Source organism: Leptinotarsa decemlineata, unplaced genomic scaffold, assembly GCF_025532065.1.
Source record: "Leptinotarsa decemlineata unplaced genomic scaffold, Ldec_3_MD MMD2_P_RNA_scaffold_11, whole genome shotgun sequence".
Taxonomy (NCBI): domain Eukaryota; kingdom Metazoa; phylum Arthropoda; class Insecta; order Coleoptera; family Chrysomelidae; genus Leptinotarsa; species Leptinotarsa decemlineata.
Genome location: NW_027412525.1, coordinates 5,733,664 through 5,757,561, shown reverse-complemented (window position 1 = coordinate 5,757,561; position 23,898 = coordinate 5,733,664). Strand labels below are relative to the sequence as shown.

The 23,898-nt window shown below is 33.8% G+C and overlaps 1 protein-coding gene across 5 annotated transcripts in view; it reads right to left on the bottom strand.

Moving 5' to 3' along the window:
• The window catches only part of igl (IQ calmodulin-binding domain containing protein igloo), a 244,310-nt gene that overhangs the window by 52,934 nt on the left and 167,478 nt on the right, over window positions 1-23,898 (bottom strand). For all 5 annotated transcript variants that reach the window (XM_074170362.1, XM_074170365.1, XM_074170367.1 and 2 more), the window contains one exon: window positions 8,216-8,524. In XM_074170362.1, the coding sequence (XP_074026463.1) occupies window positions 8,216-8,524 (309 nt within the window). The remainder of the gene's footprint in view (window positions 1-8,215; window positions 8,525-23,898) is intronic.

Below are 23,898 nucleotides of genomic sequence, written 5' to 3'. Positions count from 1 at the left end.
TTTTTTATAATCGTTTTGTATCGGATGATGGAAAAGTGAAATTCTTTCTTAAAAATTCATAGTCTTTTAAAAGTTAGCGATTCATCAAGCATACGAAAAAAAGTTTCATAATTCATTTCTCCAAATGAAAAGGAAATATTGGTATAGTGTAGAATTACGGAAGCGCAGATGAGCCATAACAATTGCTGGACACATTTTTTTTTGTTTTTTTGAAAATTACCCCTTTCGAAAAGTTGAAATTTCAATTCAAATTTGAAATGCTGATTATATTTATTTGACGCTTCTATTTTTTATTTTACAATTCCAAATTCAAATTTTTAGATAAAAGAATTTCAAGTTCAAAATTGGAATGATTCTAGAAGTAGACATCAACTTCTGTACTTCCATGGCTGATGACTTTTTATATTACTATAGAATTCACTCGAATTGAAAACAAGCAACAAAAATGATTGAATACATTGAGACATTCAGCCAAGACCCTGAACGTCTTGGCAGTTCGCCCCGAAGATAAAGAGGAGATTGCCTTTCCACCGGCAATGGATTATATCAAATTAAGTTCATGCTATTTGGATTATGCAATGCGCCCGCAACATTTTAAGGCTTATTTGAGTTGGTGTTGAGAGGACTCACCTGGAAAACATGCTTGATCTATCTTGATGACATCATAGTCATTGGAAAAAGTTTTGACGACCACCTGTCAAACTTGAGGAGTGTTTTCACGAGGCTGCGGAATGCTCATCTGCATATCAACCCCAAGAAGTGCTGCCTCTTCCAGAAAAAGGTGAATTTCTTGGAACATGTTGTGTTTTCAAAGAGGGTCGAAACAGATCCAAAGAAAATCGAGGCAGTGCAAGAATGGCCAACACCGAAGAGCAAGCACGACGTAAAAAGCTTTCTTGGACTCTGTAGCTATTATCAGTGTTTCGTGAAGGATATTGGAAAAATTGCCAGACCACTGGATAGCTTAACTGAAAAGAGAACATCCTTTGTTTGGTCACCAGACTACCAGCAAGCATTTGCTTCCCTGAAGAGACATTTGACCAGCGCGCCGATCCTGGCATACTCGACACGGATGCATCCCAACACGAAATAGGAGCAGTACTTTCTAAGGTATAATAAGAAGTCGTCATTAGCTACTTCAGTAAGTCTCTGGGAACATCCGAAAGAAATTATTGCGTTACGAGAAAAGAGCTTCTCGCAGTGGTCAAAGTGGTGAATCACTACCACCTCTTTTTATATGGCCGTAAATTCAAGTCAAACCACTCAGCACTTTGGTGGTTATTCAACTTCAAAACCTCAGAAGGACTGACTAATCTCGAGATGGATTGAAAGGTTACAAACTTACGATTTTTAAATTCAACATAGGAAAGGAAAGAGTCACGGAAACGGAGGTAGCCTCACAAGAAGAACATGCCTGACATCCGGATGCAAATTTTGTCAACGTCAAGAGGACAAAGATACCCAGTTACCAGAGTGAGAACTTTCCACCAGACGTGACAAGGTAGCAGACAGAGATTCCTACATGGACAGCACAAATTCCATATGATCCTTCCAAAGTCATGTATCCCGAATATACTCGAACAGATCCACGATGGTCGCAAGACTGCGTTAGAGGTACTATTGGGTCAACTGCCGCGAGATGTGGAAGAGTGGTGTTAGCGCTATGACCTGTACTCTTTGAGAAAAGGTCCGAATACAAAGCAAAGAGGAAAGTTGAAACAGTACCTCAGTGGGTGTCCTTTCAAGAGAATCGCAGTTGACATTCTTGGACCACTTCCTGTAACCACATCCGGTAACAAGTACTTCATGGTTGTGATGGACTATTTCTCCAAATGGCCTGAAGTAGTAGCCTTGCCCAACTAAATGGCTAAAACGGTGGCAGAAGCCCTGTTGGAGATGCACCTTCAGTTACAAACCATAATTTGAAGACATTTGAAAGATCTCCAGACTACGCAGGTATAAGGATATTTAATAAACTCCCACATTTCAAAAAACTGGACCATAAAAAATTTAAAAAAGAATTAAAAACACTTTTGTGTGCAAAAGGCTATTACTATTAGGCTATTACTATTAGTGAATTCCTGAATGATGATTTTCTTTACTTGTTGTCTGAGAGTTATACATGTTTGTCTGTTCTTTGGTACTATTAGTGTTTGTGACATTTTATTATATTTTGTTCAATGTTACAGGTCACACACCATCCATGTTGTTAACTGGTAGGGAATTGAAGCTTCCGATAGATGTATTGGGATCCGATGAATCCCATGAAGTACCTATTTCTCAGAGTATGTGAATTACTAAAGGAGAAACTGGAAATTGTACTTGAATTTGCCAGAACCAAATTACAGCTTTCAGAATGGAGATGAGATTTGACAGAAAGTCGCTGCCGGTGAGTTTCAAGGAAGGCGATGCAGTGTGGCTCTACCAACCCCAACGTCTAGAAGGTTTGTGTCCTAAATTGCAAAGACCATGGCAAGAACCTTACTTGGTAACCAAACAGATTACCGGTCTCGTATACAGAATCCAATTAACGTATTCTAAAAACACTTTATTGTGTGATTTTCACTAGACAGTTTTACAAAAACGCAACACGTGTTTCGCCACGCCCGAGGAAGCCATTGTATGGCGAAACACGTGTTGCGTTTTTGTAAAACTGTCTAGAGAAAATCACACAATAAAATGTTTTCAGAATACGTTAGTTATGGATTTTCATCAAGTATCGGCCGATTCTATCATATATCAGAATCCAATTGTCACCCAGAAGCAAGTATGAATTTGTCCACATAGCGAGACTGGGTCCTTACATGGGATGTTCGAGGCGAACAACCTCAGGAAATTGTGACGTGGCTAAGATGGCGCCCAGTCCGACCGACGTTTCGCGAATGTCCGATGTTCGCTACCGTTCTAGATGTGGCGAAAATAATGCCACAGCTTCGATGGAATTCCAACGAATTTTCTACCGCCTTCGATTGCCAAAAATAAACGCGATCCACTCACCTATTGGGACACTCAAGTTTCAGTGACAGTGCGATAGACATTTGAATAATAGTTGAAGTTTTAGTTGAAGTGTTCTGTTGTGAAATAAATTTGAGTTTGATCATTATAGAGTGTAGTCAATTATTATTAAACCCATGGGTGAAAACGTAACAATACTCTTTTCAAGTGAAAGTAGTTGTTTCTGAAGGGCTTTTTATTGCAATTTGGATCTGATAGTAAATACTTTGTATAAACTATGAACATTTTTGTAAATAGTTTATATTGAACTGAATGGCTTTCTTCTTTCCTTCAGAGGAATCTCACATTTTTACAAATATGGTGAAGAAGGAAGCAACAAATGTTTTTTCCCAAAAACTAATCTCTCCTGAAAAAAATACTTCTTTCAATTCAAGCATAGGGTATGCTTGGAAACGTAATACCAGTTGAGTATTCAATACCTCGTCATATATTCATTATTAGTTTCCATGGCTAACTACACATTATCAATACTGATGCTAACATTGAGTTTTCATTGATTTTTCAGCAACCATGAGCAATAGAAGCTTATCGAAGTTCATGTATATCTGAGTATGATCAGCATAACTATGTATGTTAGTAGCGAAGGCAGCGAGGAAATTGACAAGTATAAATTAGGAACAGAAGTTGTTCTAGAATATCGAGAATATCGTATTTGATTTAATTCAATATCACATACTGACAACGATCGCTAAAATAATTTTTCACGAGTTCAAGAGCATTGGTTGAAAATTTTCGATATTTCAGTAAAATTTGTAACAGTTGATGGCTAATCGAGTCAAAAGCCTTACAATAATCCAATAGTGCCAGTATACATAAATTATTATTGTCAACCAAATTGTGAATATCATCTATAACGTTCAACAAATCGGTTATACAGCTATTGTTTGAATGAGAACCTGACTCAACGGAAGACAGTATTTGTAATTTGTCAAGATTTGAAGACTTATGATTTTTTTGAAGGCTCTTGAGATTGCATAGAGAATGTTGTCATTAGGATTGTATGTGAGGATTGGCAATTTTTGCTAAAAAGATACAAGGATAGTTGAATACATGTATTAAATATATATGATGTAAGGAAAAGTGTCTTATACACATCAGCCCCCGTTGTACTATGGAAAGCAAAGCTGTGGTAGATTGATAATAGTTATAAGTTATTTCTACGATTTTATTTATAACCTAGATAGGATATTTTTCGAAAACACTCAAAATGTTAGTTCATTGAATAATCCTGCCAATTATCTTTATAATATAATATTCAACTTTTTCGAAATTTAATTACTCATATGTGAGATTTCAATAAAAGAATTATCAAAAATTAAATTCACGGGTCAGAATTTTTCATGTTATGAAAACTAGAAACGCTGTTTTTGAATTCAGATACTGCACTTCACATAGATCTCGCCATTCAAAGGCATAAAAAACGTATTTTATAGTCACGACTCTATATTTACAAATACCTACAAATACAATAGCGAGTTCATCAGGGTGGCGTACATTTTAATCAATCTGCCTACGAGTATTCCAGATGATAACGAAATTATTGTAAATGGCGCCATTCATTTGTTTCTTTTAAATTGCTGAGTTATAACCTATTTTCAACTTCAAATTGAAATATGTGATACAAATCTTGAATCTTGTTTATTAACAATAAATACAACTGTTTTTACAAAATACATGTCATTCACACAATCTGAATACATAGGTTTGAACATAACTACAAATAAACATTAGCATCATATCAGAACCGCGTTGAACGTCAACAGTTTTTATAGTGATGAATTAAATTCGCAAGGAAGGAACAGTTCATTGGAGCCGTAATCTGTGATGGAAAAACAATTAAAAACCTAAGAATGTAAATTTTCACGACCAGAGATAACTGTATGGTGGCTATTTTCTGGGTTTTCTGGCTATGGTCTGCAGGTTTTTATGTCTGACGTTTCGTCTACTGCTGCGGAAGACATTTCCAAAAGCGATGTGGTAACGGTCGCAATACCCGCGCTGGTGCTCTTGTTCTTGTTCCTGTTGTACCCAACGCATTAATACGTTACCACCTCGTTTTTGAAAATGTCTACCACAGCAGTAGACGAAACGTCAGGCACAAAAACCTGCAGACCACGGCCAGAAAATCCAGAAATGACTATTTTCACTACAAAAAAATTACAGAGAGACTATGCGATGATACTATGTGCCAGTGAAAAAATGGAAAGTTTGAAAAAATTGTGTTGAATATAGTAAAAAATAACATTGACAAAAATTGTGATATATACGTGAATTTGGAAAAACTTTCAATTCTTTAATTTTCATTCGAAAACTGGGCTAAACTCTTCTTTTGTCTCTGATTACACAAAGTTACTTGACAATATTTCCATAGAAGACGTCATAGTGCAGCTCATATATATTGAATTAAGAGAAAATGGCTCATACGATGCCATTTTGGAAGAAAATGGTTACTTGCATCATATCGCTGGAAAAAAATTTCATATATGAAAAAATGAACATAGGCTTTTATGGCCGCAGTCAAGATTAAAGAAATCAAAATCTGAGCTGGTAGGGCGTGGTCGAATGAAACCTGAAGTGCCAAACAGCATAATTGCTAGTAGTCTGGTTCACATGTACTCGATTTAGCTCTTTTTGGTGACATTTATCAGCCCTGTCCAAAAATTACGACCAAGGTGTCATTCGATTCGTATTTTTGCCTAGAAAGTTTAAGGAAAGGTCCGAAAACGCGCCGATAAGAATTACAAACGATATAAACAATTAAGTGAAAAAAATGGGGCTTTAGTTTCTTCTTAATATCTCGGGAAATTTTCAAAATTTTGGAAATTTGAAGAAAGATTTGAAAAGATCAATGAATTTGCATGAAAAAAAGTCCCGACTCCCAAAACTGTTTCTCGATTATTTATAATTTTAACAGATCCCTGAAAATAGAGCCATAAGCGGGTAGTCTGGCTTCCGCGCACCTTTCGTCACTCTGACATAAAAACAAGAAACATTATTTATACATATCAGATGTAAATATTGAGGAATGAAAAAATTCATGTAATGTGATACATCAATAAACAATAATCCGCAGTCAAAAAATGTTTATCCCAATTTTAACGTCAATTATAAATTTGTTAATTAATAACTTTTTCTGAATTGAAAGTTAATATAAAAATCCATATAATTATTAAACTAAAACCCTGGGATTTTTTTTCCTTTGTTGAAGTTACCCTTAATAGGCAAAAAAATAGATTACCGTTGCCAAAATGAAAAAATTGTTATATTCTATTTTTTATTAACAATTGAAAATTATAATTTTATAAAAAATACATTACAAATTTTTTTTTATTGTTTCAATGTCTCATGGCTAAAAACTAATTGCTTATATTTTTTTTTTACAGCTATTGTTAATAAATTTATTATAAACAAATTCATCGTTTACAAGCAATTCGAAAAATTTTTTTGCATTATGTTGATTGAAAAAAATCATGATTTTTAGAAAAAAAATGGTTACTTACAAAAATTTCTTTGTTACTAAAAATGCGTTTGTTTATTAACAATCGTTTTTTGCAACTAAATATTAAAATTAAGGAATCGTTTTTTTTAATAATAAATTCTACTATTCTTTAAGGTTTGAAAAAACTTTTTTTATTCTTTTTTTAATTGTTTGTTCTATAATAAAAGTAACTAGGTATGTGTTTTTTTTAATATCACAATATCAAAAGTTTCATGAAAAATAGAATAAATATCACAATATTAAAAGTTTTATAAAAAATAGAATGAATTGAAAAAAACACATAGTTACTTTTATTATAGAACAAAGTATTGAAAAAAAAATTAAAAAAATAATTTGTTTACAACAATTTTTTTTAATAAACAATTAAAAAAAGAATAAAAAAAGGTTTTTCAAAACCTCAAAAAACAATAGAATTTATGATTAAAAAAAAAAGGTTCGTTAATTTTAATATTCAGTTGCAAAAAAAGATTGTTAATTAACAAACGCATTTTTAGCAACAAAGAAATTTTTTTAAGAAACCATTTTTTTCTAAAAATCATGATTTTTTTCAGTTAACATAATGCAAAAAAAAATTTCAAATTGCTTATAAACAATGTATTTGTTTATAATAAATTTATTAACAATGGCTGTAAAAAATTAAAAAAAATATCAGTTAGTTTTTAGCCATGAGACATTGAAACAATAAAAAATTAAAGAAAAAAATTTGTAATGTATTTTTTATCAAATTATAATTTTCAATTGTTAATAAAAAAATAGAAAATAACAATTTTTTCATTTTGGCAACGGTAATCTAATTTTTTGCCTATTAAGGATAACTTCACCAAAGGAAAAAAATGCCAGGGTTATAGTTTAATAATTATAGGGATTTTTATATTAACTTTCAGTTCAGAAAAAGTTATTAATTAACAAATTTATAATTAACGTTAAAATTGGGATAAAAATTTTGACTGCGTATTATTGTTTATTGATGTATCCCAACATTACATGAATTTTTTCATTCCTTAATATTTATATTTAATATGTATAAATAATGTTTTTTGTTTTTATGTCAGAGTGACGAAAGGCGCGCGGAAGCCAGACTACCCATTTTTGGCTCTATTTTCAGGGCTCTGTAAAAATTATAAATAATCGAGATACAGTTTCGGGAGTCGGGACTTTTTTTTACGCAAATTCATTGATCTTTTCAAATCTTTTTTCAAATTTCCAAAATTTTGAAAATTTTCCGAGATATTAAGAAAAAACTAAAGCCCAATTTTTTTTTCACTTAATTGTAATTTTTATCGGCGCGTTTTCGGACCTTTCCTTAAACTTTCTAGGCAAAAATACGAATCAAATGACACCTTGCTCGTAATTTTTGGACAGGGCTGAAAAATGTTACAAAAAAAGTACATGTGTACTAGACTGTAGGACGAAGGTTATATCTTGAAAGTTTCAGCAACAACTCTTTGTCTTTCTCTCTTCAATAGAGAATGTTATGTTCTTTCAAATGGTTTTTATAAATATATTTGGGTTCATTTCCGGTTGAACCGAAATAGGGTTTCATTAATTTTTTGAACACTTTGTTTCAAACTTCAAATTTTCTACCCCAGAAACGTTAGGACGGTGCCTTTGAAATTTTTCGTTATCAACCGGTATCAAGTTAAATAATTCTTTCCCAATGAAACCTAATATTCATATAATTCGCTATTCCAAATTTCTTACCTTTATCATCCAGCCGGAACTCTTCCTCAAGCTGTTCCCTCGTCGGTTCTGCCGAAGACGCCGTGGACGCCTCGACTTTGTTAGCGGGCTGCTTCATACTTTTTCTGGTTTGGTGACCGCGGAACACCGCCTGGATTCGAATGGCCGCCTTATCTTCTTCGTTCTTGGACCCTTCGTAATGGCCGGCGGTGGCGGTCGATGATCGTTTATCGTCTTCTTTGTTTTGCTCGTCGCCGTCAGGCGTCGTGGTGGACCCGCTGGAACGGAGTGTTATTGTTCTGGCCGAGGGGGATTTCACGTCGGTGGATTCTGCAAGACGAAAATGCAATTGTGAAAAGGATTATTGATGTTTTAGCAGATCCGCTGGAGATTTTGTGTTTTTGTGATTACTTTTGTTATGATATTGTTTGTGAGGTCTTCAATCTTACATGACTAAGTGTGTCACATCGAGCTTTGAATAGGAGTTTGAAGTGAAGGAGGAAAGTTATCAAAAGAAAATGTTTCAGATAAAAGTTTCGGTTATTAAGTTAGTAATTTTTTAAATATTCTTTTATTTACTATGTATGGAGTAGAAACGTGAGGTATCAAATTGAGTTTATTGAAGGCGCGTTTAACCTCACAGTACTTTATTCAGGTGAATTGATACATTGACTATTCTACAATTTAAAACAGAGAAAGACGAGTCTCAGTAAGTAGAGGCAGCGATGCCATCTCCCCTCACGAAGACACGATTTATAGGATCAACAGAAGTCTCAATCGACCATTATCACAGATGGTTCCCCAAGGCTGTTAGTTGATCAGCCAAGTTTCGACATCGACTATCGAACGAAATTCGTCCTTTGTGAAAGTAGTTATTTCTGAAGGGCTTTTATTGCAATTTGTATCTGAAAGTTAATACAGCAGTTTTCACTGCAAGACAAGTAGTTGAACCAGGATTCTGGTTTTCAATGAGTGGTTAATGAGGAATAATTTTCGAAAATCCATGAAAATTAATTTATAAAGGGTGAGGTCGTTCATTAGGGTTAGGGGGTTTGAAAGATGGCAAACCTAGGTGAAATTAATCTTTTTCAGTTCGAAACTTCTTTTGTGTTCAATTTGTTTGTTGTTTTATTTTTTTTTTGGAAAGAAAGTTTTTGGCTTTCTACTACTCCATCTTGATACAAAAAAATGTGGGAATCTTTCAAAGAAAGGAAGGAAGTAATCAATTTGAAAATAAGAAACTCTATACAAGGATGTGTAGATCATACAAAAGAAGTAACTTTCAGATACAAACTGGAAGATAGCCCTCCTGAAACAACTACTTTCATATAAAGATTGAATTACACAAAAGAAAAAAAATTCTTTCGAAACAAATACTTTCATTCACAGGAGTTCTACTTTAAAAGAATGGTAACAAATTGCACTTATATGAAACACTGTTATTCTCACTGGTAGACATCGATGTTTCGCCGTAAGACACTTGCCTTAGGGCTCTTCAGTACCAATCTGGATAACATTATAGAAAATACAGATAATTCATTCATGAATTAAAATTTTTCAATATCACGAAATAAGTTTGATCTACTTATGTCATCGATGACATCGTAATGACATTCATTCACCTATTTGATTAAATCCCAGCCAAGAGGAATCTTATTTGAATTGAAGGGGCAAGGTGAAATTAATCTTTTTCAGTTTGAAACTTCTTTGGTGTTCTTTGGTGTTTGTTGTATATCATGAAAAAAACACATCAAATAAAATATTTCGAAATATATTTCTATACAAATAACTAAAAACAGAGATTATGCATAAAATAATATGGTAACATACAACTTATGTGAACAGCTCCACATTTACCTAGTTTAAAATCTGTTTAAAATCTGTTCTTTCCGTTAACCAGCTGTCGCACCCCTACGAACGACAACCCTCAGAATTAGAAACTTGTGCGAGCTAACGATTAACGAGGTCTTACCTTTTAACGTGTGATTCCTAACACGGGTTGGACGATAGCAAGTGAAGATCGATCGTTCAGACTAGGGCTTGAACCACCAACCAACACAGCAGTCAATTCGAGTGAGTGAACAATGCACCCACGCAGAACCGCTTGGCTACCGACCTACCTACCTTATTTCGTTTGAATAGTATATCGTAACTTAAAGGCTTTCGCAAGGCTGTGAAAACTTTATACGCAATTAATAAAATGATGTAATTGGGTGGAACTGAGTATTAAAGTGCATGTGTCTATATTCTGAACGTAATTTTACTTTCAAACACCAGGAGAAGAGAGTATTATGTCTGAGGCGGCAGATGACTCGTGACGTATATCTGACGTGATTTACCACTGCAGATAATGAATCCTGCCATTTGTTTGGTTGTAGTCTCATTTATGTGGACCAACAAGTAATGCCTTATTATTCATGTCAAATCGTAGAATCGTAGAATAGAGTAATTTGAACAAATGTAAGTAGAATGCTTATGACGGTTCTGAACCTCCACCACCACTCAACCTTAACCTTGACTGACTAGTGGATAGATTACGTTTGCTCGTTGCTTCCTAAGCAGCAGCTGGCAATACTCCTGATCACAAAAATGAAATCAATTCAATTATTTTTTGTTTCAGTATTACAAATGCCACCGAACAAATGCAATCTTTTTTTTTTCATTTATTCTTCAATTTCTTCAGAAGCTATTGTTACAGCACTACCATCACCACAAACAGGTTTAGCATTTTTTATTTGTCAAACTTCCAAATTCCACAGTAAATGTATATTAACTATTTGCGGTAGCAAAAACCTTTCTTCCAGTGAAACTCATTATATATTAGACAAAAATGGTAATACTACTTATACCATTCCGATTACAGGAAAAGTTGAAAGTATTAAATATTTCCACACTGCCACTGAGAATATCCTATCAGAATCAAAACGAAACTTTAGACAATCTTTCATACCATACTATTCTCAACAAAGGTTACACTATTCAATTTCCTCTAGAAACCTCAAAGAAACATGTGTCCAATAATTTTTACATTCAATTTATAATGCAATGCCGTTTGGAGAAAAATGGATGATATGTTGAATATTAATTGAAACTAAAAATTTTTGGAAAAACAAAATTTTTATTTAGAAGAAAAACGTTTCACATTTTTGAAAACCTTTGCTACCCAATTCTTTTTTTCTTGCAGATTCATAATATTTCTGAGAACTGACAAGTAACATGTATTTTGGTCTTCCGCCTGCTCACTATCCAAATTATTCTTCTTTTTCACTTGCCATATTTGGAACGATTCAATTTTCCAATCATCATCATATTTATTTTTAATTCCATTCTGTTCTTGTCAAAAGGTCACACATATAGATGAATTCAAAATTCCACCAGGGTCGTTTATGAAGCTAGTTATCACTTCGATAGGTCTTATCTACATACAGTCTATACAAATGCCAAGAACCAAAATGGGTTTGCTGACGAAACAGTGGTACGATATGTATTGTAACTTGATAGCTCCACAGGCCAATAAAAAAGAATCACAAAAAACGACATGACCTAATACAGGCCGCTGGTTTAGCTACTATGAATCAAATTGCAAATGAAAACAAAGGATATAATTGCATTTTTGTAATAATCGATGCAGAAATATGATATAAACCTTTATAGTACTTTTTCGAAGGACACTCATCTTATGGAAAACCGGCTTCGATGAAAATCGCTGAAATTTCAATATGATGTAGCCTATGCCATCCTAAACAAAAACACCATTGCACCAACTCTCTGAATGCCGGCGTTTGGACTCAACAGGGGGTCAAAGTTTGATATTTTGACGACTTTTCAAAATATCTGGAATTTCATATTCATCGTATCGATCTGAATTTTTAAAATGAAATAGTCCACAATATGTGAATCAGAAAGTTCAAATGACAAAAGTTTCTAGAATCAAAACTGCAGGGTATATAGAGAGTTGAAATTTGTTTTTGGTAATTTTTATCGAACTTTTTTTGACAAAATATTCGTTTTTCTGCATATCCATATGCAATTGATGTTACTTATAGCACATGAGAGGGCAATCATAATTTGCACCTGAACCAACTATCCAACTTCAAATATTTGCAAGATATGGGACGATCAAAAATATATTTTCAGTTCCGTAAAAATGTATCCATTTGTATAGTCAGCGTCCACCAATATATTCAGCTGTTTTTTTGAAACTCTGCAGCTAATATAATAATAATGATAATATTCATTCATCCATGTTGCATACAAAATAGAATCATCATCTTGAAGATAATGATGAATGAATTGCATATCCACTGAGGGTTCAACCCTATGTGTGGTTAAATTAACAAATACAAATAATAAAATAATGTTACATATAACACAATCACAATTACTCACATAAAACAAAAATTGAATTGAATATAATAAAATATCAATGTCATACATTCCCGCATTGATAGACAAAATCGAAGGTATGTATTATTGAGTACAAGGCAGAAAGGGCCAAGTTCATATTTCAGTAGTGTGAGGTTAAAATTTCATGATTTACAACTATTTATTTTTTTGTCTTATATTATTGAATCAAATTAAATTATGGACACTCTCTCTAGGTAAGTTCTTTACAAATCTGACTAGTTTACTTTCGAATTGGTTGATATTACGTATCTGTTGAATATTCGAAGGTGAGCTGTTGTATAGTTTTGGACTCAAGTATTAATGACATTTCTGGCACACCGATTCATGTACACGAGGACATTGGAACTGCTTACGATGCCTAGTACTTTAGTCATGGGTAAGTTACACTAACTAATTCTTGTGTTTATGTTGTCTTATATTACAATTTTTTGTAATACAATTGTCTTACATCTAGTAATCCCGACTCTTCATAAAGCGTATGACTTGAAATTGTTTCTGAATGACTTCAATAGAATGGATGTGACTTTTAGATATATCCTCCCATCCGAGTAGTCCATAAGTGATGTGACTTTCCACAAGACTGTGATAAATAATATTTTTTTGTTTCAGGTCACGAATATCATTCAACTGTCGTAATTTATAAAGAACAAATCGAAGTTTTTTTCAGAAGGAAGTTGATGTGATGGTCCCATTTCAGATATACAGTGTCACACATAAAGTCCGCATCAAATGGGATTTTTTTTGTTCATCTCTTCAAGCAACTTTTGATATCTCCATTAGGGTACTGTGGAAACAAATGAACTGAACTGAATAAGCAAAATATTTTATTGTCATATGACATTTGTTGAATAACTCAAAATAGTGTTTATCAGTTTTAGATTTAAAATAGTTTATTCGTTGTCTAGTGTGTTGTTAAAAATGCTAAATCTTCAAGAGAAAATTGAAATCGTTTTAATATGCGGCGAGAAAACCGGTCACCGACAAGTAGCTGATATTTTCAATGCCAGACATCCTGCAAGAAATATTCATCAGTCAACAGTTAGTAGGATAATAGCTAAGTTTAAATCTACTGGCACGGTTGAGAGTAATTTTAGAAAAGCACATCAGCCTTCTATGTAGACACACTGAAGAAGTGGAATTTGAAATATGTTTGGATGTCGTAGAACATAAAAAACAAGTATTCAAGATATTGCAGATAGAACAGATATTAACCGAGAGAGTGTACGACGTATTTTACACAAAAATAAATTTACACCTTATAAACCGAAATTTATCAATACATTAAAAGAAAGGGACTTCGATATGCGCTTGTATTTTTCTTTTTGGTGTCAAAGGGAAAAAGAAGAAAATTATCATTTTCCTTATCAAATTTTATGGACAGATGAAGCGACCTTCTCTTCGAATGGCGTTGTGGGCTCGCAAAACTGCAGGTGGTGGGCAAAAGAAAACCCACATTTCGTAATCGAATGTCGAGATCAATATTCGTTTAAGACGAATGTATGGTGTGGCATATTAAACGATCAAATTATAGGACCATACTTTCTTAGACATAATTTAAATTCTGCGGACTACCTACACTTTGTGAGTACCGAACTATCTGAAGTTTTGGATAATATGCCCCTTCAAGTAAGAAATGTTGTGTGGTATCAGTGTGATGGTGCACCTATTCATACTACAAGGGTGGTTAAAGAGCGTCTTTTGGAAATATTTAGGGGCAAAGTAATCAGTCGCAATATGGAACACTTTTGGCCGCCTAGATCTCCTGATATAACCCCACTAGATGTCTTCTTGTGGGGTTACTCAAAACAAAAGGTGTATAAGCAAAGACCTTTTCGAGATATAAACCATTCAGAGGCAGTTATTCGAGAATGTGTTGTAAGCACGAAACCCCGTAGTATAACGAATGCAGTTAAAGATGTTTGAAAAGGACAATTGATTGCATTGAACGTGGTGGAAGGCACACCGAAATGTGACTTCTTATTTTGTATTTCTATTGGTTTTTACATGGTTTAGGCATATGTTTCGATTTGATTTGTTGTTCTTAATTTAAATTATAACTTTATTTTAACAGATGTTTGTTAGAATTTTTTACGGTTTAGTTTGCTAGGCAACAAAATCTAAATTGATTTCTGAAGTAATTTTGTTCATTCATACCTCATTAAAGATATTTAGTAAATGTGAAATTACTTTCGTATAATTCCTTCCCTTAGTTTAATTGCGTTGTAATTTTTCGTAATTAGTAAATCGAAGTTTAACTGTTTGAAAAGTGCAGTAAAGAATAAATTATTGACTTTTCATTGATATTGTTTTTTAATTATGCTAATGTATCAAGCTATTTCGTAAAAAGTAGAAATAAAGTGAAATATTTATCTGTTTTTAAAAAATGTATCAACTTTGCATCATTTTTGGCATAATTTTTTCTGGTGTTTTAAATTTTTGCGAAATAAGTTGTATTCAGAATTGCAATTGGTAATAAAAATGCGTTGGAAAGATAAGGTAGGGATAAAGCACTAACTTTGTTGAGGTTTGGCTAAATTTGAGAAATCGTCAAATGTCAAATTTTCGAAAAACTGTAAAAAAAACTAAATTTGTATTAGAGAGCTAAAAATTGGTATATGAGTAAAAAATGAAAAAACAATCATCTTTTTTTTACCGATTTTCGAAATTTCGAGCAATAACTGCTTTTCTGAACATTTTTTGGAAAAAATGTCAAATTGGACAGGGAAGAAAAATCACCTGATCGGTCATATGCATGTCATTTGGCATCATTTTTAAAGCACAACCTAATGGAGATATCAAAAGTTGATTGAAGAGATGAACAAAAAAAATCCCATTTGATGCGGACTTTATGTGTGACACTGTATATCTATAACTATTCCAAAATATTTTATTATATTTGCCGACATTATTCGTGTATTGTTTTCTAGAGATAGAGAATCAAATTTGGGCATTGTTCTTTCGTAATTAGAAAAAGATAAGAAATAAGTTTCATCTATAGTGATAGTTAGAAGCTTGTTGTCAAAGAACGATTTGATTGGGGAAAAATTTGATTTAAATTTTTTTTCAAAGTAGGCCGTGACTCGTCCTTATAAAATGTTGCAGTATCATCTGCAAAGCTGATACTGCAACTTTGCTCTGAATGGAAAATAATCTGTTTATGTATATTGATATTAGTATCGACCCCAGCACGGTACCCTTCATTCAAGTGTTTTGAAATCACTATGTGTTTCATTTATTCTGACCATTGTGTTCGATTTTCAAGCTAGTTTTTAAATAACAGTAGACAATTGTCTCTTATCCCAATTTTTTCCAGTGTAGATATTAAAATGGTGTGGTTCATGGTATCAAAAGCCTTGACAAGGTCTACGAAAATGACAAGACATGATCTACATTCATCTAATGCTCCATAAATATGATTTTTTTCAGCTCAATACCGTACTGCTTATCAGATAGATGTCTATATTTATCCAGATAGTTGGATAAACTGATTTTTATAATTTTCTCAAAGATCTTATTGAATTTCGTAATGAGAGAAATCGGTCTATACCGGGTGTCCCACATTTTATGTGACAGGCAATATCTGGTTTGTTGAAGGAGATACACAAAAATGTTTCATACAAAAGTTTTAGGAGTTCATGAGAGCTATATTTTGATATAATTTTTAAATATACAGGGTGTTTGGTGTAGGTGCTACAGACCAAAATTCCATTTTTTAAAATAGAACGCCCTGTATATCATTACATATTCAGATGCTACGTTAAATTCTGATATCATTTCATGTTTGGTTTTTGAAATTCGGTTACGGCGTTGTTGAGTTATTGCACTTTTCTTTAAATATAAAGTTTCAAAAAAACTTATTTACTCGTACACGAATCCAGTCTATATCTTTTATTAAATTGAACTAGACTACTACTGAATACAAACCATTATTCTCACCTCTACGATACGATATCGATATCAGTTGAATATAATATTGAAATTCTTGAGAATGTGACTAACTTGAGGGTGAATTGCTTTATATTGCAGAATTTCATCAAGTAGCTTATGCTTGTTGATGCTATAGTAACAAATGTTGTTGAATTGTATCTACTTGCCAGTTCGATTCAGTGATTCTTTGCAAAACAGTAACTGTGTTCTTTGTGCGAAAACTCCAGTATGCCTTTCGCGTTTAGTCCAAGTGATTGCATTGATATGTTATTAATTTTTGGGAAATGTCAGAAAATCTGCCGTCAAGCACAACGTCTATACCAAGAACGTTTTCCAGACAGACCCATTTCGTCACGAATGACTTTTTCGAGAGTTGTAGAAAAATTGCGAACTGGGTCATTTCCTTCTACTATAAAGCATCGTCATCATACGAGATCTGTTAGAACTGAAGATTTAGAGATCAATGTGTTGGCTTATATTATTATTCATCCACATGTTTCTATCCGTACTCTTGCAGAAGAAGTCGGTGTGAGTAAATCTAATGTACAGAGAATTCTGAAAGAAAATAAATACCACCCATTCAAAATTCAGTTGGTACAAGGTTTGAAACCCACGGACTTTGAACGACGACTTGAATTCATTGCTTGTATTCAGGTAATATTACATGAAAGTCCTAACATATTCAGTCAAATTTTGTGGAGCGATGAATAGCGATTCCACAATAATGGAGTTGTGAATCGACATAACAGTCACTATTGGTCTCAAGAAAATCCCCACTGGGTCCGCGAAAGTAATTTTCAAACTACTTGGGGTATTAATGTATGGTGTGGATTGTTCAATGGCCGCATCGTAGGACCTTACTTTTTCAATGAAAATCTCAATGGATTGCGATATTTACATTTTCTAGAAAATGATTTGATCCAGTTGATGGAAGATATTCCCATAGCAGAACGACAAGGAATTTGGTGGCAACAAGATGGTGCTCCTCCTCACAATTCACAGGTTGTTCCTGGATAAAACGTACCCAAATAGATGGATTGGTAATTAGGGTCCAATTCGGTGGCCGGCTCGTTCCCCAGATTTATCATCGCTTGATTTTTTCCTATGGGGTTATTTAAAAGATATTGTTTTCACTACTCCCCCTTTGAATGTGGATGATCTGAAAATGAAAATTCGACTAGCGTGCAGTGATATTACGCCTGATATTATAAGAGCGACTTGTACGAGAGAAGTGATTCGACGTTTGGAAGCCTGTATAATATCTAATGGGCATCACTTTGAACAATTTTCATGACTTATTTCTAGGTACCTACCATTCTTATGAAATGATTTATCAAGTTATATTATTTACATTGTTATTAATTAAAGATTTGTTTTCGATTACACCTCTTTCAATTTAGCAATTGTTTCATATTCAAAATGATTCCTGACTAAATTCCACAACTGAAAATTGAAACCATTACTTCGAACACCCACACAATTTTCATGTGATCTGATGCAGAGAGAATAATTGTATGAGATATTTTTAAAAATAATAGTCGGTCTCAAGACTTTACATTTTAAGCAATAACTCAACAACGCCGTAACCGAATTTCAAAAACCAAACATGAAATGATATCAGAATTTAACGTAGCATCTGAATATGTAATGATATATAGGGCGTTCTATTTAAAAAAATGGAATTTTGGTCTGTAGCACCTACACCAAACACCCTGTATATTTAAAAATTATATCAAAATATAGCTCTCATGAACTCCTAAAACTTTTATATGAAACATTTTTGTGTATCTCCTTCAACAAACCAGATATTGCCTGTCACATAAAATGTGGGACACCCGTTGGGTCTCAGTTTTTGAATATAGAAAAGCTTGCAAAGATTATTTTTATATTTTTCATATTCTCTCTGTAGTTGCAGGTTTTCAGGATTTTTCAGTAACTCAGTGTACAATTTACTATTTTAATTTACAGATTTCATTAGTGAATTTGTCATCCATAATTTTCTTTTTTTCTCACTACTTTGTATTTTGATTTTTTTCACATTTACTAATACATATATGACTGGATTATATTGACAAAAAGCATATACTTATCCCAGCAGGCCCGAGATAATCCACTTTTGAGTTGTTTATAATTTATTTGAGAGATACATTTCACAGGTTCATATATTATTTGATCTGTACAGAAGCGCAGAAGGGCCACATATTTTTAATCTCTTTTTTTAATATCTTTAATCTCGAAATTTTGACTTCAATCTTGAAATTTCGACTTTAATCTCGTAATTTCGAAATTACGACTTCAAACTCGAAATTTCGACTTTGATGTCGAAATTTCGAGATAAAAGTTGAAATTTCGAGATGAAAGTCGAAATTTCGAGATTCAAAGTCGTAATTTCTAAGAAACAAATAATAAAAATATGTGACCCTTCTGCGCTTCCGTATATTTGTTTTTCATTTTGTAAAACTATTTGAGTCATAGTGGTAAAATGATCTGTAATATCTGTACGTAAAATTATTGGTAGTATGGGCCTGCTGTTTATAAATATAAATATGATCGATACATGATCTCGTGTTTTCTTTTATTCTCGTATATGCATTAATAGCCGATAAGTAACCGTGTTCACCTAAGATATCCAAGTAATCGTTTGTCTGGTAACATTATTATCAAATTTTGGAGATCACAGAGACCTAAATTCTCTCAATCAAACTTTAATGCATATGAGACAAGGGAATGAAACCCCGCAGCAGTTTTATTCAAATCGTATTCATGTTTTAAACACTATTTGTAACTATATCGACTTACATACTACCACCGAAGTTGATAAAAAATGTGAAAGAAAACTTTTTACTGGTCAAACTTCACGCGTTTTTCTGGTAGGTTTAAAAGAACCATATGGTACGAGAGTAAGGGCTCATCACTACCACATGCTTTGACAATTCCCAATGACGAAATGAATATTTTGAATTTACAAAGAAACTTCTTCCCAAAACCTCAAGTAAACAACTCTCGCCCTAATTACAATCAACAAAGTCGACCTCCAAATGTTACGTATCTTACTAGTTTCAATACACCGAGACCTACTTTTTCTTCACCAAATTTTCATCAGCCAAATGGCAATGTACAACGCCCCACATTTCCAAGTCAACCTATACCTATAAGGCCGATCAACCGGCCCCCTCAAAGATTTTTCACGAATTCTCAAGTATTCGGGAGACCTCAAAATGTTTGGAAGAATCCTCCAAACAGACCAAATACAAATAATATTCGACCTACCCCTATGAGTGGCATATCACATGGCACAACTCTCAGACAAACTCGTCCAAACACCTTCCAGAATAATAATCAGAATAGAAATTTCATTTCGGAAGAACTCTTCCATACTGAACAAAGTTCTGTCCCTGTCGTCGAATACTCTGATTCAACCCCAGACGAAATTGGTGAAAATAACGCTAGTTATCAACCAGACGAATAAGTATATGATGAAGAAAATTTTGATCCAGAAAATTTTCCAGAGGCCCAGGGTCAAGAAGACCACACTTAATTATTGAAACAAATAACATCGAAGAAAGGCAGCTCCCTTTCATTGAAATAAAACAACCTCCTCTAAAATTGTTAATCGATACGGGTTCAACACGTTCATTTTTAGATCCAGTAATTGCTAATCGATACTTCAAAGATTTTATTCTTGGGGAACTTTTTTCGGTATCGACTTGTTTCAATACTTCAAATCATAATTCGTCTCTTATAATTCCGGCTTTTGAAGAACTAAAAATAAATAAGAAAATAAAATTTTTCCTTTATAAATTTCACAATATATTCGATGGCCTATTGGGAATCGATAATTTGCAATTGTTAAAAAGCCGATTAGATCTTATTAATAGTAAAATAATAACCCCTGAATCGACCATAACTATAAAATATTTTACATCGAACCCAACTCTCTTGTTCCAAAAAATTATTCAAAAAAATTCCAAAATTTCCGCACAAATTCCTGTTGACTGTCCAGACGGTTATATTGTGATACCCAAACAAGAAATCTTGTCATGCCTGATTCCGGAAACGTTAACTGTAGCATACAAAGGAAAAGCATCTGTCGAAATTTTAAATCCAACGGGAAACGACACCAAATTAACCATGCTATACCCGGTTAAAACCGCATCCCTTAAAAACGATAATACATATCAGCTTCCAGAGTTCCCCACCATAAGCGAACATGACTGGAGAAATACGTTTGAAATTCACTTCTCTGAAAACTTACAGGGTGTACCTAAATGTGACATTTAAAACATAATAAGGACAGATCACCTTAATTCTGAAGAGAAACGTCAATTACTAACACTGTGTAGACAATTTTCAGACATCTTCTACAGAGAAGGTGAACCATTAACTGCGACAACTAAAATAAAACACGAAATAAAAACTAAGGATGAAATTCCGGTTTATACGAAGTCATACCGTTATCCTTTCATCCATAAACAGGAAGTTCAATCCCAAATTCGTAAAATGTTGGACCAGAATATAATACGACCCAGCAAGTCCCCTTGGTCGTCTCCTATTTGGATAGTGCCCAAAAAGGAAGATGCATCTGGGAAGAGAAAATGGCGAATAGTCATCGATTATCGTAAGCTCAATGAGAAGACGATCGATGACAAGTATCCAATTCCTAACATCACAGATGTTAGGAATTGGATATATATAGACTAGGCAAGTCTATGTACTTCACAACACTTGATTTGGCATCTGGTTTCCACCAGATTCAAATGAATCCCTCTGACATTGAGAAGACAGCCTTCAATGTTGAAGGAGGTCACTATGAGCACCTGAGGATGCCAATGGGTCTCAAGAACATTCCAGCAACGTTTCAGCGCTGTATGGATAACATCCTCAGAGATTACGTTAACAAAATTTGTCTAGTTTACCTAGATGATATTATCGTGTTCATTTTCATCGCTCCAGGAGCACATAGACAACCTCTCTAAAATATTTAAATGCTTGAAGAAAGCAAACTTTAAAGTTCAGGTGGATACATCAGAATTTCTCAAAAAGGAAACCGCCTATCTGGGACACGTCATAACGACCGATGGGATCAAACCCAACCCCAGCAAAATATCGGCTATACAGAAATTTCCTATCCCAACTACAAGAAAACAAATAAAAGCGTTCTTAGGACTTCTCGGGTATTACCGGAGATTTATGAAAGACTTCGCCAAATTGACGAAACTTCTCACAATGTGCCTGAAGAAAGGTGCAGAAATCGTCCACAATTCTCAGTTCATACAATGTTTTGAACATTGCAAAACATTGCTTATCAATGAACCAATCCTGACATATTGCAACTTTGCCCTAGGAGCCGTCCTTTCTCAAGGACCAATTAGTTCTGACAAACCAGTCGCATATGCGTCTAGAACACTCAATGAGTCTGAACAAAATTACTCTACTATCGAGAAGGAGCTCTTAGCAATCGTGTGGGCTACTAAATATTTTAGACCATACTTGTATGGCAGAAAATTCAAAATTTTCACCGATCACAAGCCCCTATAATGGCTGATGTCACTCAAAGAACCCAACTCCCGCTTAGTGAGATGGCGCCTCAAACTAGAGGAGTTCGATTATGAAATCATCTATAAAAAGGTTAAGTCGAACACCAACGCGGACGCACTATCTAGAGTGGAAATACATACAAACGAATTACAAAATTTTACAGATGATTCCAACGGAGACCATCGTGAAATTTTGGATATTTTGGATATCTCCAATAACACTCCTATTAGACCAAATCGATCAAGAGATGAGGAATCAATTATCCCTCAGATGGATGAAAATCCCAATCTAAATGACGTCGATATTGACGAAAATCCCCCCTCATCTTATTTTGAAACCCCATCGTTACGGACTCTCCTATTGTACCTGCCATCATAGATGTGAGTACAAACAATGGAGCCAACAACGACGGAAATCATCTTAGCAGTAATAACATAGCCCGAACTGACGTTGAAGACCTTATCAACGAAGTCACTAACACAGGTGTCAGTGATGAAATACCCAATGTGAACATATCTGACAATAATAACTGTGAAGCCGTCCACTCCAACGCCGAAGACCCTGTACTCTTCATAATTGAAGAGGTATCTTTGGTAGAGGTTTAGGTAATTTTTTGGAGGTAGTCTCAATTATGGTTACCTGTAGTATATAAATATTAGTGTAAGAAGTAACTTGAAGTATTCAAATCACTCGATGTTAGCGAAACATGTTGTGATATATATTTTTCAAATAAAGTTTGTGGAGATCAAATCGTGAGGTGTCGTTTATGAAATGAACTAGTATGTTCTCAATGAGGTACCCCCCATGAGGCATTGAGGTATGGGGTCCCCCATCTTTGATGATGCATAATAGCGTATCAAAAATTTACCGAGATGTCAACCGTGTGGTGTCGGATCCTACACTACTAAAATCTGTGACTATATTATTTGATAGTTCATGTTCTAATGTAGTTTATATTTTGTTGTAGGAAAATACGGTTCATGTTCCAATAGAATGGCTAGAGGGATTACCCGAGAGGTCATTTATCATGGATAATAATCAATGTCACGGTCACGGCAAATATAATAAATCATCTCTCTGGATGAGATTTTGCTGACGTAAATTGTGAAAGAGGGGTTTTCTACCTAACAAAAATTGATTTTCATTTCCGCCGACTGGAATTGGAAACATAAATGGAAAAAAAACGAATTTCCTGCTTTTTCTTAAAAATATCAATTCGGTTTGAGACCGAATTCTTTCATATATCGGAAATGAAACTGCTACGTTAGTCCAGTTATTGAATATAGAATTATCCATATATTAAAAAATTAGGAAGGTTCTGAAAATGACAAGAGCCGAGTATGAAATATTTCTTTCCCTTTAATAAGTTTAACTCTTGATAAACTTGCCAACTTGTCGGAATTTTGAGTTTAATTTTGAAATTTCGACTAAAACTTATTGAAATTAGGAAGTGCGAAAAACCATTGAAATACTGAGACCTAGACACGTTCTACGGTCTAGATAGGCAATAAATCTGTTTCTCTGTTCAAAACATACTTTTTTCTGCGATTATTCGTCCAGTGTGTTTGAAAAATCGAAGTAAAATCTTTTTTTTTTATAACGGATATAACTCATCATTTTTAATATTTATTTTGAACGGATGTTATATTTTTTTTTCTAACATTTTTTTATCGGATAGACCGTATTTACCGAAAGATGATAATATAATATAAGCCAAGAAATTGAAATCTTTGACTTTGTGGTCTTCTTATTTTATTGTGTAAAGCTATTTTCCGGGTTTTTGGCCGTGGTTCGCAGGTTTTCATGCCTGACGTTTTGTTAACTACTGCGGT